Genomic DNA, 19,320 nt, shown 5'->3' with positions numbered 1-19,320 from the left:
TTTTTACTATTGCTAACCAGTAAAGTTATGATCCTACAAAGTACCAACTTTGATAATGAAATTGTCTTCCTAAATGCATGTTGAGATGCAGAAAGAAATAGTGTATTGAATTGATTTCAAGTGTAGTTCAAACTTGTCTAGGTACAAGGCTATAACTTGCATATATACGTGTTTATGTAATATGAATCATTTCTAGCGCAAGCATTTTCCAATTATAAAAAAAAGACCCAAAAGGGTCAATATTAGTCTCCATAATAGTAGCTGGTTTTGATGAATTTACCAAACTTTATCTTTTGTCATGTTATATACTTATCTCACAAAGAAGAGTAATGGAGGCTTTTACTGTGTTATTTCCGGTAGAACAATTTCTATCCCTCTTTCTTGATTATATTATTTTTGTTTATTCATTTATATTGAATGCAATTTAAAATATATTAATGTAGCTATGACGACAGTGTTACTAATGTAGCTAAGTATTCTCATGATAACTACTACTTTGAATTTTCAAATTTGAACTGTATCTATGACAATTCATTCGATTTAACTCGATTCGTGTCAGTAATTTCATAATGCAATGGGACAATATTATTTAAGATTGGATTCGAACTCATATCTCCGATGTACCTGCATGTGGAGCAAGGTTCCATGCAACACATTGTTCATGTTGACTTGTATGCACACTTTTCTACAACATTGTTGCTCTCATCATTCAAGTCGATTCATAAATTTGAAGTGTATTGATGCAAAGAAATTTCAGTTCACATCATTCAAGTCGATTGATAAATTTGAAGTTTGGTGGAAGAATCTTAAGATATGAAATAATATAATTTCATGTCTTTAAATAAATGATCTATGTTAGTCATATAATGTTTTTTTCTAAATTCAAGGAACTTTCTCGCAAATAAAGTAATGTTTAATATCAAAATAAAATTATACGAACATTTGTCAAATAACACATAATATGTTGAACTATCTATCTCTTTATGTAACTTTTATTTGAAACTACATTTTTGTTTATGAGTCATCTTAACATAATATGTTGAACTATCTATCTCTTTATATAACTTAAGTTAACAAAGCGCTTTATTTATAAATTATTTATCATCCTTTTAATTATCAGATTTTCTAATGTTATTTCTTCTAATTCTCACATTCTACTTAATTTTTTTTTGTAGAGAACCGTATTCTTCTACTACTACGGTAACATATCTTGACTGGAACAATGGCTAACTGGTTTCTTCAGCAGGAGATCAACAGCGGCCAAGAAAACTTAGCATTACTAGCATGATACTACTTCGTTCTTCTACTACTATTGTTTTAATTTGTGTTTTATTTATGTTTTTTGGGATCCATTTTACTCTTTTACATTTCCACTTTTAGTTACTACAAGATGTTAAGGGTATTTGGTGTGTTGTTTGTGTCTTTTCCTCTAAAGTAATTTTTCTTGTTACTAGAAATCATAATGATGGGATTTATGCTGCTTAAACTCAGTATTTAAGCTTATAAACTATATAGGATATACAAATATGTTGAAAGTATATATTGTGAGTTGAAACCAAATAAATGTTTATGATAAAAACATTTAAAATAACAACTCCTTCTATTTCATGTGTTAGGATGATGGAACTGATCGTGTGCATGTGGTTGGAGCTCTTGGTGCCACTGACTATGTATTACCTGCTAAAAACTCAACATTTGAAGAATCGGATCGGAGACTTGTATGTGAAACCTTGGATAATCGCATGCATGAAAATGTGGGATTATTTTAGGTACATTCTCTCTTGCCCCTCTTTCCCTGCAAACACTAAAGCACTCTAAACTCTACTTATTTTGTCATGAAATCATACTTTCATGGACGTTTCGGTTCAAGAGGATTGAAAGGGTACTTACGATTGGAGCTTCATTGAATGTTGTTGGTAAGGTAATTCAATTAGTTTCAAAAATATATTTATTTTAATTCTCTATATATTACACAGCTCATCATAAGACTTTTCCACCATTATACTTCATGTAAAACTTGTCATGTTCACCTAATATGGTCTAGTCTTTTATGTCTAAGTTGATTAAATAAACTTAATATGTCTATTATCTAGTTAACCATATCAGTTCTTTTTTTTTTTTTTGACACAACCATATCAGTTCTTAAAATCCATTTATTTAGCACTATTGCAATTTAATAAACTTGTATTTAACTCTAAATTGATCAAGACTGAAATCAAATATATATCATAAAGAGCATATGAATTAACATGCATAAACATCACAAAAAATTTACATAAATAAGACTATTTTATCTTTGATTTTCACAAAATCCAAAATATAATGAGTTTAAGCTTATAACGAGCTAAGCAAAGACTTAAAACTGAGAAATGGAGAAACTACGAAATATTTCATCTAATTATTATTTTTATTTCCATAAAGTGTATCTTTTTCTTTATATATTAGCTTCATTTGTATTTAGGTCAACCCTACTTGAATTTTTAGAATTATCTAAAAAAATATATAGTATTCTTATTGTTATTAGTATGATGGTATGATTTTGCACAAGAAAATGGCATATTTATATGTTCTTTTAGCGCATGATTTCATTCTTATTCATACATGTATGATGTTTATTAAAGTGTCATGACTTTCTTCACCTACTTATGACAATTAAGTTTGTTGAAACTAGATGGTCCGCCCGTGCGATGCACGGATCAATTGAAAATTATAATTATAATATATATTTTACTTAATATTAATTTATGACAACTACATCATAGATATATTATACTAATATTATTTTCTTATATAAATTTATCTTTTATTTACCAAAATAATTATATTATTCATAAGTTTATTAATATAATAACACAAAATTTAATACTAACTTTAAGAATTTTTTTTATACAAATACTAATTATGTTTTTAATTTTGATTGTAAGCTAAAATTTACGTTTTAAAGTAACTTTTACTAAAATTATTTTCTTATATAATTTTATTTTAGTTTAAAATTAATTTTTATTTTAAACATTATTTTTATTAAAATTTAAAATATTGAATTAAAAATGGGAGACAGTGACGATAAAATTTTAAAATTTAAATTTTAAAAAAGGGAGCATTCTTAGTTTGTTGCATCTATAACAAAAAATTTTAATAATTTAAAGCTATTATTAATTAATAATAAAGGCATATAAAAGAATAGTAAAGTAATATGAAATATTTTTGCAAATAAAAAAAATAATAGAGAAAAATATATTTAAAAATTAGTGTAATAAAATATAATTATATCCTTAAACAATTAAATTATTAACCACTATGATTTTAACTTTTTGTTTAATATTTATAAATGTTAATTATTATCATTAAAAAATCTCTTTAATTGTAGGTTGGTTAAAAGAATTAAATTTAAGTCTTAATTATGTTCTAAAACTTAAAGTTACGTTGCTATGTTTTAAAACTTTAATTTACGTTTTTAGAAGGATAAATTTATAGTTTTATAAATATAAAATTAGAAAATGAGAATATTTTAAATCTGGCACATAAACAACAAAGAATTTCAATAATTTAAATTTATTATAAAATAAATAAAATGTGCTATTGGGAGAATAAAATAATATGAAAAAAGTTTACAAAAAAAATTAATAATTGGAAAACAAATTCAGAAGTTAGTGTAGTAAAACATAATTATATTTATACTCAATCAAATAACAGTTATTTTTTAAAATTTTCATTTAGTGCTCATAAATTTCAATTATTACCATTAAAATGTCTATTTATTTGTAAAAAAAATTTTTGTGTAAGCAAGATATATTAAAACGGAGAACTAAGGGTTCTCCAACCTGATTACACAGAGAAACGGGATAACCCGACAAAAAAGAAATATTACTAACCAATTACAACTACGACAAAAAATGCAAAGGATCCATGCAAAATTCGTAGAAAGAATAATTGGGGTAAGTAATTTTCCCGCAAAAAGACCACCTCCAAACCAAGTGCTTAATGTTCCAAACCGTATTATTCACATTCCAATCTTCCTTCCGAAAGCAAATATCATTCCTAACCGTCCAAATAATCCACGTGGTAGCTAGCCACACCACACCCAACTTCCTATGCTTAACTTTTTTACTACTAAAAAAGGAGTGCCAATCCATAAAATTCGATAAACACTCATCATCTACCGTGTCCCCTTTACCCACCCAACACGCAACCTCACTCCAAATATTTTTCACCACCAAGCAACCAAAAAATAAATGATTGCAAGTCTCTAAACAAAGACCGCAAAACAAGCATTTAGAATCCTCTAAGGAAAAAGAAATACCTCGGATAATCAACAAATCTTTCACCGGAAGCCTATTAAGGAATAATCTCCAACCGAATGCCTTGAATTTAAAAGGAACTTCCAATTTCCACAACAACATGAAAGCACCATCGTTCCTAATGGGAGGGCCAAAAGGAAAGCGAAGTTTGTTGTAGAAATCGTAACAAGAGGCAACCGAAAAAACCTTATCATCGGCATTATTCCACACAACGGAATCTTTTCCCTCCGACCAACCGCTAAAATCCGCCACCTTCCTTTTAAAATCCGCCAAAGTCTCCTCCAACCGCATTTCTTCCACCTCCACCTCGGATAAACCGAAATCCCCCCAATTCCACACACCATCATTCCACCCTCCCATGGCCGCCACCGAAACAAACTTCAACCGGGTCATGGCGTAAAAATCCGGGAACACATCTTTCAAAGTAAAGTCACCCAACCACCTCGCCTCCCAAAAAGGAGTGGAAAAACCATTATGGACGGAAAACCTACACAAATCAACAATTGGATCAAGAGATGAAGAAGAATTAATTTTTAAGATATCCTTCCACCAAAATGAACACTTTGAAAGGGCTTTATTAGCTCCTTCACTCCCGAACATTTTGGAAGTAACATCACCATACCGAGAGTTCAAAACTTTAAACCACAAAGTATCTTGCCCTTGGATAATCCGCCATCTCCATTTGTTAAGAAGAGCCAAATTGAAAGAGAATAGATTTTTGACTCCTAAACCCCCTTTATGCAAAGGAAGCGTGACCTCCTCCCACCTAACCCAATGAATCTTCCTTCTTTCTTCAACGCCTCCCCATAAAAATTTACTTTGAATACTAGTAATCTTCTTTGCCACTTTTCTCGGAATTTTGTAAAAAGATAAGGTAAAAATGGCCAAAGAGCTTAGCACGGACTTTAGAAGAGTAATCCTACCTCCCAAGTTTAAAAAACGGTTCGACCACCCCTCCAAACGATTCTTTAACTTAGACAAAAGAGGACTCCAAGTAGCTTCTTTCCTCGGGTTGAACCCAATGGGAATTCCAAGGAAGTAAAAATTGCTCTCTTCCAATTTACAAGAAAAGAATTGAGAAACCGCTTCCAAAAAGTGATGATTAGAATTAATCCCAATCAACTTGCTTTTTTGGTAATTAATTCCAAGACCCGACACAAGCTCGAAAGCCCGAAGCACCGCTCTTAAAGCCCACACGTGTTTCCAATTACTCTCACCCACAATTAAAGTGTCATCCGCGAATTGAAGCATCTCAACCGGACAATTACCATTAATCTTGAAACTTTGAAAATCCCCCATCTCAATAGATTTTTTAACAATTCCCGAGAGGCCCTCCGCTACTACAACAAAAAGAAAAGGGGAAAGAGGGTCTCCTTGTCTCAACCCTCTACTCACCACGAACTCCTTCGTAGGACTACCATTAACTAAGACGGACATGTTGCTTTTAAACACGAGAGAGTCCATCCATTTCAACCACCTCTCACCAAAACCCATCTTAGTTAACATGAATCTCAAGAATTTCCAACTCACCTTATCATATGCTTTTTCAAAATCTACCTTAAATAAAATGCACTCTTTTCCTTCCTTTCTCGCATAATCCACTACCTCATTAGCCACCACCACACCGTCCAACAAGTACCTACCGGGGACAAAAGCACTTTGGCACGGTGAAATAATAGAATTAAGCACCCCTTTTAATCTCCCCGCCAAAACCTTCGCCACCACTTTGTAAAGGCATCCCACTAAGCAAATGGGCCTATAATCGTCTAATCCAATCGGATTATTAGATTTCGGAATTAAAGTTAAAAAAGATGAAGTGATTACCTTAGCAATTGGTCTACCAAGGTAGAAGTAGTTGAAGAACTTGATAAAATCTTCTTTGACAACATTCCAACACTTTTTAAAGAAAAGGAAGGAGTAGCCGTCCGGCCCCGGGCTCTTAGAATCACCACATTCCCACACCGCCTCCTTTATCTCGCTTTCAAGAAAAGGTTTCTCAATATCCATCGCTTCTTCCCTACTTATTGAATTGAAAGTAATGCCTTCTAACACCGGTCTATCCTCCTCCGCTTCAATGAATTTGTTCCCGAAGTGTTTAAACACCTCCTCCCTCACATCCTCCACCGACTCCACCATACTTCCCGATGCACAAATCGGACCAATATGATTAAATCTTCTTCTATTCTTCATGACTTTGTGAAAAAGACCGCTATTTGAATCCCCTTCCTTAAGCTATTTATTTGTAAATGACCTAGAAGACTTAATTTTACGTTTTTATTTTGTTATCTATTTATTAAATTTTCTAAATTTTGAAAATAAGCATAAATAAATGTAACATAAGTATAATTGAAAATTATATGAAATGATAAAAATAGAATCCCAAGTTTACAAAATTATAAAAATCACGTGTCTTGTTCCAAAATTACAAAAAAAAAAATCAATCTCATTCATGGATATGATCACTGAATAAGTCAGATTGGAAACATAATTAAATGTTGTATTCAAATTGAGAAAGAATTACACCAACTTTGCACAAAATCCTTTTAAAACCAAATTTTTAAATCTTTCTAAAGTTGAATCGAAATAAAATTATCGTTTATTAATTTAGTTAAATAGTTCAAAAAATTATAAAGAACTTTCATATCAAATAAAAATATTTTTTACATCTTCAAAATGATATTATAATAATTCTTTCAATATACACATAAATGGATATTAAATAATATATTTTATTGTATTTATTTAATTAAAAAATAATAAGATATTTTTATTATTAACACATTTTGACGACAGTGATAACACTTTGTAAATAAATATTATCATAAACAGTTTTCACTATTCTATTAAACACAACTCAATAAGAAAATTGCATTTAAAATTATACACAAATAACTTATTAAAAGTCCCACTAAATACACAATATTTTAAAATTGATCGTCGATGCTAAATTCCACTTAAATATTCCTCTTTATCTGATCATTCCATCTGCGTTATAATTGTTTCATATTACCTCGTATAAATTGAACCATTTCATCTGCTTTATAATTTTTTCATATACCTCATATAAATTGAATCATTTCATCTGTATTTATTCAAAAAGGTGTATAAACCATAATTCCATTCAAAATGTTTATAAACAATGCATATGATACACGTTATAAAATATATAAAAATATCATTAAAATAGTCTCACCATTATAGTGGAAGAAAATATAGTATGATAAAATTACAAAATTTCGAAAAATAAATGTGTATAAACCACCATTCCACATGCATTCATTCAAAACGTCTATAAACAATGCACGTTATAAAATAACCATTCCACCTGCATTAATTCATTCAAAATTTCTATAAACAATGCATATGATACTCTTTACAAAGTATATAAAAATATCATTAAAATAGTCTCACCATTTTAGTGGAAGAAAGCATACCGTACTAAAAAATTACAAAACTTTAAGAAATATTTCTTATTCTACAATATGCAAAACTCTTATCCTGTTTTCAAATTCATAGTAGTTTGGTATCTCTTGCTTAAAAGTTCTTCTTAATCTTATCACCATTCCATCTGCACTCCCGATACATATAATGCACATAAAATATCTAAAAATCTAAAAATATCTTTCTTGTTTGAGATTTCATTCTTACTGAATGGATTGTTTATAGGGTGTATATATATAACTAATTCAGACAACCGTTTTTAATTTTTATTTATGGTTAAATTATGGTTAAATTGAAAGGTTGAGAATTAAATTTACCAATATACATTAAAAATGATGATTTATGCTAATATATTAAATATATAATTGATTGTATAATTTATTGTACGTTTTTAATTAATTATTTAATTCAGAGATAAGATTGATCCACCTTTTCTGTTTTTTTTCTTCTTTTGATTGTATATTAATTATATAATTGATTGTATATTTTTAATTCGTTATTTAATTATAAATTTAATTCATTGATTCAGTATTTTTGTTAATTTATTGATTCAATTCCTTTATTATTTTTCCGTGAGTTTTTTTTTCATTCTTTGTGGAGATATTTTAATACATAGTTATTATTTTATTTAAAATATATTTTAAATAATTTATATTATTTTTAAAATTAATTAAGAGGTTGGGCTGATTCACCTTTTTTTTCGTTTTTTTATTGTATATGAAATATATAATTGATTTATAATTGATTGTATATTTTCAATTCATTATTTAATTGTAAATTTAATTTATTGTTTGAGCTTATTTTTAGTTCATTGTTTCAATTCTTTTAAATTTATATTATTATTAATATTAGATGAATAATATATTATTATTTATTATTTATATTATTATTTTATTAATATTGATGGTTAAATATTATTATTATTATTTTATTAATATTATTATTGTTATTATTATTATTAATTAATATTATTATTTTTATTAGGTTTGTTTGTATATTAGAGTTTTGTTACAAAGATGACATGTAGTTTAGATTATTGTAAAAATGACATGTGGTTTAGATTATTATAAAGTTGACATGTGGTTTAGATTATTGCAAAGATGACATGTGACTAGGATTGCCATCATGACTTCTTTACATTAATAGTAAGTAGATAGAACAAATATATCATGTTGTGACACCAAGAATTGCCTAACTAACTAACTTTGCGTGATAATTGTCATTTAAAACTAGTTTTCAAATTCTGATAAGGGCAGTTTCAAACGCCATATTTTCTAGAAAAAAGACCAATAATGATCGTTCTAGAAAAAAGACCACCGATAATCGTGTCATTTCAAACTGCCATAATACACCACAAATACATTTCAAACTACTATAATCCACAGCGAATAATGAACATATCAATAACATCACACGTCCATTATCTTTAGCTATTATCAAAATAAACTTGTTTCCAAACACAAAAATGCTATAACCAACTCATGTGCTGTTAGAAGGATTCTGATGATATGTGCCATGTATATTGCTTCCATCCGATAATGTTCTCATGCCAGACGATGAACATTCACTTCCTATGTCTGAAATCTACAAAAATTCAAACAATCATTATATTACAACTAATCATCACAAAAATGTAAAATACACACATAATGTGGAATTAAAGACACAAACACGTGTGTTAAACAAATTAAGATTTGGTTATGCTCCTTGGTTTAACAAACCTTTACCTTCTTTAAAATAAGTTCAAAGATTTCCGAATACATAACATTGTAATTGTATTATTTTTAAAAAAGCTAAAATAATTAATCAACCCATTCTAATTTAACCCAGAAGATCAACCGATTAATTAATATACCTGTTGTGTTTGATTGGGAAATAAGGCAGCCAATTCCTTAGGGAGTGTACCACCTTCTTTTGCACTAATGTAGCCAATAACTGCATTTAATTGAGCAGTCACAGCCGCAAGTTTCTGTTCCACCAATGAATTACTACCACTTGAAGAACCAAACACCATACCATGAAGTCGTGTGGTGGTGTGCTTAAAAGCAATAGTAGGAACTACTCCCAAGCCCATTGCTCGAACACGGCCAGGATGATCTCTACCAAATATATTGGCAACAACATCATTTGGAGAAATTTCAGAAGCCGCCTCATGGTTTTGATTTATATGACTATCAATTTTCTCCTACATACAAAACAAATAACCAATGAGTCTCATTCATTAACTGATTCTAGAACAATGAACATGAACTTAAAATTTATTTGGTATAGATTATCAATTTACCCCTATCTCCATAGCTTTGGCATTCACATAACTTCCATCTTTCTTTTTATGGATCATATTCCACATTAGACCCCGACCGACAGTCTTACCAGTTTCAATAGTCTAAAAAAACATACATTCAATATCATTACGAATCAAATAAATTAGTACTTTTTTTGCCAAAAAAAAGTAGCAAAAGATAGAACTTAATATCTAACAAACAATGATTTAGATAAAGATAGTGTTAAACATACTAGCTCATGCCTTCTCCTCGCTAATGACTTGGCACCACATGTATGAGAAAATGCTTGATTCTTCCTTATTTCTTGATTTCTCTTACAAAGCTCCTATAAGTAAAAGTATATTATTTCTATAATTTAGAAAAGAAACTTTTCAATATATAATGACAAATGAAGTATGTACCATCGTCTCTGGTTTTAAGCGATACTCAACAAATAATGCCCAATGGTTCGGGGGAATTTCCTTAGGTTTCTTGTTGATAATTTCACGTTTGCTCAAAGTTGGACGATATGAAGCCTTCCAAAGCTTAATCCTATACTCCCTCCACTTTTTGCCAATTGAAGCCTCAATATATCTTTTAGCTAAATCTTCATGTACCTTGAAACAAAATCGAGGCTTCCAATAACAAGAATGTTAGTCACTTGCAATGTTTTATATGCAAACTTTAAATACATAAGTAGAACTAAAACAAAAAATACCAGAAAGAAGGTTATCCATTGTTCATCAAAGTAACTTCCTGGCATATTTGACCACTTATCAAAACCTATAGGAAAAAAGACACTATTTGTTGCTATTAGTCCACATACTCCAGCAAGCAAACCAGCAGCCTCTCCAATAGGTGAATGAAATTCATCAAAATCTACAATAATACGCAATGTATTCGACATGTCCTTGACATCCTTAGAAATCATACGCAGTTTTTTAATTGTACCGTGTTCTTCATCTGCAAGAAATAAATGTTATGTGGCCAAAACCAAAAATATATAACCAAAAATGCAACACAAGACTAAATTATATCAATACATTATACCTATTGCATCTACAAACCAATAATGAGTAGATACTCGTCCATCTCTACGTTCAGGACGTACAGCCTGCGGGGAGTTTTGGCAAGGTAATTGAGATGATACATTAACAACTCTACAATGAGAACTTTCAGCTTCTTTTTGTGCAATTTGTGAGGCTGTTTGACTAGGTAATTGAGATGATACATTAGCTCTACGATGAGAACTTCCAACTCCTTGTTGTGTAGGTTGTGTGGATGGTTGGTTAGGTAATTGAGATGATACATTAGCTATACGATGAGAACGTCTAACTCCTTGTTGGGAGGATGTTTGATTAGGTGATTGAGATGATACATTAGCTATACGATGAGACCGTTTAACTCCTTGTTGTGAGGATGTTTGGTTAGGTGATTGAGATGATACATTAGCTATACGATGAGACCGTTTAACTCCTTGTTGTGAGGATGTTTGGTTAGGTAATTGAGATGATACATTAGCTATACGATGAGAACGTTTGACTCTTTGTTGTGAGACTGTTTGGTTAGGTAATTGAGATGATACATTAGCTATACGATGAGAACGTCTAACTCCTTGTTGTGCAGGTTGCGAGGATGTTTTGTTGGGTAACTGAGATGATACCTTAGTTCTACCATGAGAACTTTCAACTCCTTGTTGTACAGGTTGCATTTGGTTAGGTAATTGAGGAGATACATTATCAACAACTAGTGTAGGAGTAGCAGACATGACATCCGGTGATCCAAGTGGAGCATGAATTGGATCATTGGATGCACATACAACATGTGCTAATTTAAGCAAATTTGAAATACTTTTTGACTTTGGCATTGCTGCACATAGGAAACAAGATTGTCAATTAAAAAGAATTTGAATAAGAATAATATTAAACTTAATGAAATACATTCAAATAAAACTTTATTGAAAGCTAACAAATTGTACATACATCAATAGTTCTACGACAACAAAAATAAGTCAAGTTAAATGTATACTACCCTTCTCTCAACTTCTTCAAAAAGGTGAACAATTTTAGAAGTACGATTAGAAAGTAACTAGTCAAAAAGTTAAAACACTGAAATTCTTAACTAAGTGTTACAGAAAATGTTTCCTGGTTTGCAAGTAAAAACAAATGAAGCATCATTTTGTATAAATAACCATAAAATTTGCACTAAAAAATTGATGGTATGGTAGATGGAAAAATCTATCACTAGAACCCTGACTATAAAGAAATCCTTTTATCTCTACACTCATTGCGCTTCTCTCCCTTTCTTACACTCTCACTGTCTAGAAATAATGCTTCTGTTGTGAAGGCATTCTTTGTTGCAGAATTGTGAACAAGTTATGATTTTTAGATGCACTTATGAAAATATGTATTCAGAGGCCAACCAAGAACCAATTTTGATCAAATTACAATGGGCCCGTTTGTTTTGGCTTTTTTTAAAAATGATTTTTATAGTGTTACTAAATTTTGTGAAAAAAATTTTTATAAAGAAACTTTTTATAAAAGCTTCAAATGAAAATTTTGTTTGAACAGTTATTCTTAAAATGTGATTTTAGGTATTTCATCTATTTATGGGGAAAAAATTGGGATATCAAAATTTCAAAAAAATCACTTAATTTTGAAGCTATTTCAAATAGATTTTCATAAAAATCATTTTTGAAATACAACTTTTTGAAAAAATTATTATTTTGACTAAGTTTTGGTCTTCAATTATGTATGTTTATGTTATAAGATGTCAAATTAAGTGTTTCATTTTAGAAAAAACGAATATAAAAAAACTTAATATTTTGAAAAACGATTTTAGAAAATCTATTTTCAAAAATACAAAGAAAAAATCCATTTTTTTAAAGCTGAAACAAACTGGCCCTATAGCTATCTCAAAACCAAGAATCAGCCCTGTCAAAAATACTTACGGATGAATTGACTGGTTTAGGACTAAAACACCATTGAGACAAGCAAATGCAGCTAGGGTAAAAATATAAACAAATAGAAAAACCCAAATTCTTGAAGAAAATTGGAAATTGCTTCTATACATACACCCAGAAACTCATCAAGACCCAGAACCGCCGTAGCCAAAACAAAAACGCACAGGCAATTGAAAATCGAACACACTTGAATTTCTATCTATGGGAAAAGATAAAATGGAAGCAGCAAGATTACCTTTAAAAAAGAGTGATGGAGGAAGAAGAGTGGCAGACGGTGGATAAGAGTGGCGGAGCGACGGAAAAGATTGATTGAAGACGAATTCAGAGACAGAAATGCGAAAGCGAAAGGGAAAGGTTTAAGGAAATTAGGTTTAAAATTAGGAGAAAAATGAAACTGGAAAAAGGAAATTTTAATTAAAAAAATTACGTCACACATAATCATCTATTCACAATTAATAAAATAAATATTTTAAAAATCAATTATAAACTTAATACAACAATATCAATAGTACATATAATAATTCAACATAGTTATACATTTCATTTCAGCCTTCATTTGAACAAATTACAAAATTGCAATAAAATAAGTTAAATTAATTCAAACAAAATAAATAATTAAAACAAAATTCAAATAATTAAAAATACTTAAATTTAAAGTAAAATACAAAAAATAAATAATACAATAATTTAATTAAACAACAAAAAGTAAATTTGATACGATAAACATAAGATGGAGTGGAGTTGAAAGAAAAACTATATTGTGACAAAACTTAAAATTTGTATGTTTACAATAAAAACATTAAAAAAAAAAGTTGTGATTAAAGAATATATGTTAAATTTTTTTTAACAAAATAAAAAAAGGCCCATTTGATGTATTTTTTTAACCGAACGATTTTACAAAACCGACATCGGTTCTATGGTTAAAACAGTTTTTGACAATTCAATCTGATTTTTTCAGTTCTACTCCAATTTTGATCCACTAGCAATTTTGAAAGGTTGATCCAACTGGAGTCATCTCCAATTCACAATCCAATCGATTGAACGAATTGTTTCGGTCTGGTTTTTAAAACATTCATTAGTTGAGTTGTTATCTTTAAAATATAAAAATGATTAACTATTCATAATTTAAATAAAAAAACTAAATTCATACATGATATGTTTATGGGCTAGATTCAGAACAAATCACTAATGTCGAAAGTCTCGCAACAAATGACACCTCTCAGAAATTCTTCTTTATCACATATCCGTATAACAAAATTTATTGTTGAATTGAAAGCTAATATTATATAGATTATGTCTATGAAATTTAAAATCAATTGAAAATTATTTGATATGTCAACATACATAAAAACTAACGTTTACAAAATTTCACAAAACCGTTAATTTTGATCATTCTATATCAAATAATTTTCAATTGATATTAAATTTTCTGGATATGATCTATAAAAAATTTCTATTAGAACCTATTCAATACTTCTACAGCCTGTAATCCAACTGACTTGGTGAATATAGTTATCCCTGGCCTCATTACTCAACCTAATAATGACTTCTTAACCAAAATCCATTAAGTCACAAGACATTTATGGGCCAGTTTGTTTCAGCTTTAAAAAAATGGATTTTTTCTTTGTATTTTTGAAAATAGATTTTCCAAAACGGTTTTTCAAAATATTACAAGTTTTTTATATTTGTTTTTTCTAAAATGAAACACTAATTTTGACATCCTAGAACATATACATAGATTATTGAAAACCAAAACTTAGTCAAAATCGTAATTTTTTCAAAAAATTGTATTTCAAAAATGATTTTTATGAAAATCTATTTGAAATAGCTTCAAAATTAAGTGATTTTTTGAAATTTTGATATCCAAATTTTTTTTCCCATAAATAAATGAAATACTTAAAATCATATTTTAAGAATAACTATTCAAACAAAATTTTCATTTAAAACTTTTATAAAAAAATTTTTTGTAAAATTTTTTTTCACAAAATTACGGGCCCATATTGCAAACAATATAAGCCACATTCTCAAGAGTATAGCCAAAATTCATGATTTACTAGTCCAAATAAATGCAAAACATTTAGAGGTTCTATAACTTAGCTAGGATCTGAAAATTAGCTGATATACATTTGTAGGCCATACTCCCGTCAACTATTTAGGAGTGTATATATTCAATGGTAAACAAACCAATTGCAGATAGAGCCATTGCTAAGCTTACAATTTGGAAGGGACAACTGCTATCTATGATGGGGAGAACACAGCAGGTAAAATCTGTCATTCATGCACTGTATGTTACTATACAACTTCAGAATTTAAGAGGAGCATCTCATCTGTCACTTTAGAATAATTAGATACTTGATCAGAAACTTTGTTTGGTTTGGCAATATCAATAACAGGAATCTAATTACAATTTCTTGGAATATAATTTTCTCTCCTTTATCTAGTGGAGGAATTGGGTTAAGAAACATTAAAATCCTAAACAAAGCAGGATGCCTACATATGGGATGCAAACCTATTACAACAACCAATCAATGGTATGCTACCCTCAAAAGCATACTGATACACCATGAACAATCATTCTTTCAAAGACCATATAGCTTCTTCTATCTGGTTCGGCATCAAACATTCTTGGGCAACTATTGAGACTCCTAGCTGATGACACACAGGTAATGGTAGAAAGATATCTATTTTTCATATGACTAAGAGTTTAATATATTAACATCATATTTTGGTCACACAAAAAAACACTAACATGTTGCACGGTAAACTTTTGGATAATGTACAATTACATAACAAAAGACTACTACTATTAATACACAACCAGATAAAGTCTTGATAAAAAAGTAAAACATTTTACCAAAACTAAAAGGTAAAACACACACTACTATAAAACAAAACAAAAACATCTGATTTTGAACTCAAGTATACATCACTTGTTTTTCTTAAATCGATCCGCCGTCGCCATGGATGCTCCCATGCCACCAGGTACACTACTTATAACTTCAGGATTTTCATTCCATACACCCTTGTCCTCCTGCACTTGGAATTTGTATCCAAAACTTAGCTCTCAACTTCTAAGAAGTAAGGTTTTGGATAATGAAGTAACAATACATATGTTTTAGTAGCATAACTTTCTTACCATTGAGTTATTGGACCATGCATTCGAATTCTCATTTTGGTTCCCAGACAACCGAGGATTCATAGCACCACCACCTTGGTTAGTTATGAAATCTCCATCCATTGTTACTCCAACTTTAGGAGCTTGAGCTGAGAGAGGATTAGGATCACCTTCATCTTCCACTGTTGGTCCAGAATCATTTGCATCTTCCACAAACTTCCCCAGGACCTGTTTCATCAATAAATTATAGCATACACATGCAATAAAAACTTCAAAACAAAATATACTCGGAAAATAAATATTGCCTGTCCACCAAGGGTCTCAGTGATGACACGTTTGCCCGAATCATAAGTTTTAGAAACAGCAACGCCTTCGTTTCTAGCAATGTTTGTAGCAGTGTTATGACCGATAAAACCAGCATCCTCGTTTTTATGCGCCGCAGAAGTCATGAGAGAAGCAGCACCATCTTTTCGTGTCTGTCCCAATGTTTTGTTTTCCGCTGATTGCATAGTTGCAGCATCTCTTGGTGCAATTGGTTGTGACGATAACTCACCAGACACGTTGAACATGTCGCCGTATTTTATCGGTTCTTGCTCGGGCCTCCGTGGCTTCTCCTGACTCATGGTGATTCTCTCTTTATTTTTTGTTCCTGTTAATTTGCTTGCTTAAGAGTGAAGTAGTTATATATATAGCAGTGATGATGTGCATTGCAAGCGGTGAAGGATACTGTTAAACTTACACTTGTTGGATAACAACCGCTTGTTCAAATTGCGACAGGTGGAGAGAATGAATGTGGTAAGTTTCCATCAAGACGTTTTTTTACTTTGTCAAGATGTTTCTCGAACAACAAGGATCTCTCTCTAGAGAACTTTATTACATAAGCTTACGTAAAAAATTGTGTTGTAATATGACTTCAAAGACCCCTCTCTTTTCTAACTGATGTTTGGTTGGTAATCGGTTGAGGTAAAGTCTCCAACAAAAGCATTGAACATTAGAAGGAATTTTGGCTTTCCGTACATGAGGCAACACATGAAGAGTTTCCTCTGAACAAAAAAGCCCGGACTGTCCAAGTTAAATAAAGTCGAATAATAAAGGCTCCATTGCAAAAGACAATGGTGTCATTTGCAATTTGATTTCTTCACTAACATGAAAACTATAAAACTCATTGGTTGAGGTTGCATTGTGGAACATACCAACTAGACCTTCTGCTGCAAGAAGAAAAAGGAAAGGAGGAAAAGAGGATCCCCTGTCTGAGGCCCCTCCCAACTGTGAAATCGTCTGTAGGAGAACCATTGACAAGAATTGACAATGAATTATTAAAGACTAAGGCATCTATTCCAAGAAACCACTTAGGGCCAAATCCCATTCTATACATAACATAATTGAGATATCACCAAGAAACACAATCAAGGGCATTTTGGAAATCCACCTGCACAACCAAACATATCTTCTTGAATCTTTTAGCAAAATCCAGAATTTCATTCACCACTACAACACCATCCTGAATGTGTCTCTAGGTAAGGAAGGTTGATTGATTTTTCGAAATCAGACTATCCATCACTCTCTTTAGGCTTGAGGCTATGAGCTTGAAAAGTAACCTGTATAGAGTGCTAATCAGACTATCCATCACTCACTTTGTCATGAAACTTCTTCTAAACAGTTAATTGAAGCGGTTAATCTTCTTTCCACGGAAAACTTGTAGTAGTTAGTCTTCATTCAAATCAGTGTTGGAAGTTACCCGTAAACTTCAATTTTTTAGTGAAAGGGGGTTCGAGAGTTCGGGCCCGTTTGTTTCAGCTTTAAAAAAATAGTTTCTTTTTTGTATTTTTAAAAAAAGATTTTCCAAAATCGTTTTTCAAAATATTACAAGTTTTTTTACAAACACTAATTTTGACATCCTATATCATAAACATATATTATTGAAGACCAAAATTTAGTCAAAATCGCAATTTTTTAAAAATGTTGTATTTCAAAAATGATTTTTATGAAAATCTATTTGAAATAGCTTCAAAATTAAGTGATTTTTTGAAATTTTAATATCCAATTTTTTTCCATAAATAGATGAAATACTTAAACGGGCCCTTTAACCTAGATGAAATATCAAAATTTTGTAACACTGTAAAAATCATTTTTAAAATAAGTCAAAATAAACGGGCCCTTTAACCTAGTAAAAACTCTTAAATTTATTACATACTCTCAAGTTTAAGTCTTGGAGACAGGACTAAGTCGTTTTTTACAAAACCTGTATAACTCCTAGTGTCTCTCTCTTTTCTTAACTTTTACTTTCTGAACTTTATTTTCCGCTGCTTACTTTCAAAACATTTTTAAAATATTTTCAAACTATGATTTTAATCCAATTTTTTTTTCAAACTTGAGTTTCTGAAACACAAAATTCACCCCTCTTGTATTTGAAATCACGTATCCAATAAGTAGCATTAGATTGTAACACATGTTTAAGGACTAATCATCTCAAGATGAAGATGACTTCCAACACATCGTTAAGAGAATCCTTTCTAAACACACCAACACCTTTTGGTAGTAGTAGTAGATTTGAACTATGAAAAGATAGGTTTAGAATATTTATTCAAAGTATTAATCGTGAATTATGGGAAACTATAACCAATGGTTTGTTGATCTCTACTTACGAAATAAATGAAAAAGTAGTAGATAAGCCTAGTTCCATTTGGACCAAAGAAGAAAAAAGAAAAGAGAAAGTTTGAAATAGATTTTAAAATCAAGAGCTTTATTTATAGTAATGTCTACAGATGATAGTAAATTATTTTATGTTATAATTGCAAAATCGCCAAGAAAATGTAAGATACTTTTGAAATAATATAGAGTTTTTTCAAGTATCAAGCAAAAGGTGATGAACACACAACACAAAGAAGACGAAGATACCACTTTTAAATATTTTTAAATTTTATAAATATTAGTAATTATATTGAAACGTTTTGTCACTAACCAATGTCTAAGAGTTAAGAATTAAAAAGTTAATCTAATCCTTATATCGAAAGATGGGAGCCTTCATGAACTTTAGAAAAAATCAAGAAAGAAGAAAATCATAGAGAAATTGAATGAACTAGTTCAATTACTTAAAAAAATGAAAGAGCAGGCTCAAAAACTAAAGAATCATCAACTTCATCAAACTCCTATCAAACAACTCTAATAGTTTTCTTCGAATGAACGTACTCAATAGTTGATCTTTAGAAAATTCATCATCAAACAAAGAAATCTTGTGTG

The 19,320-nt window shown here is 30.2% G+C and overlaps 2 protein-coding genes across 2 annotated transcripts; both read right to left on the bottom strand.

Moving 5' to 3' along the window:
* Nucleotides 1-8,943: 8,943 nt before the first annotated feature.
* On the bottom strand, nt 8,944-13,358 carry LOC131653418 (uncharacterized). Its single transcript, XM_058923550.1, has 8 exons — nt 13,201-13,358; nt 11,054-11,872; nt 10,722-10,966; nt 10,426-10,638; nt 10,257-10,349; nt 10,024-10,125; nt 9,595-9,924; nt 8,944-9,323 (listed from the first exon to the last, which is right to left on the bottom strand). The coding sequence occupies exons 2-8, from the start codon at nt 11,868-11,870 to the stop codon at nt 9,219-9,221; spliced, it is 1,905 nt and encodes a 634-aa protein (XP_058779533.1). The 5' UTR covers nt 11,871-11,872; nt 13,201-13,358; the 3' UTR covers nt 8,944-9,218.
* A 2,413-nt stretch (nt 13,359-15,771) lies between these two features.
* Nucleotides 15,772-16,723, bottom strand: LOC131647791 (late embryogenesis abundant protein D-34-like). The gene is made up of 3 exons (XM_058917626.1): nt 16,386-16,723; nt 16,102-16,308; nt 15,772-15,996 (listed from the first exon to the last, which is right to left on the bottom strand). Exons 1-3 carry the CDS (start codon nt 16,701-16,703, stop codon nt 15,892-15,894), a joined length of 630 nt encoding a protein of 209 aa, XP_058773609.1. The 5' UTR covers nt 16,704-16,723; the 3' UTR covers nt 15,772-15,891.
* Nucleotides 16,724-19,320: the final 2,597 nt, after the last annotated feature.

Source organism: Vicia villosa, linkage group LG2, assembly GCF_029867415.1.
Source record: "Vicia villosa cultivar HV-30 ecotype Madison, WI linkage group LG2, Vvil1.0, whole genome shotgun sequence".
Classification (NCBI taxonomy): domain Eukaryota; kingdom Viridiplantae; phylum Streptophyta; class Magnoliopsida; order Fabales; family Fabaceae; genus Vicia; species Vicia villosa.
The sequence above is the reverse complement of the archived record's forward strand: the minus strand, read 5'-3'. Positions and strand labels throughout refer to the sequence as shown.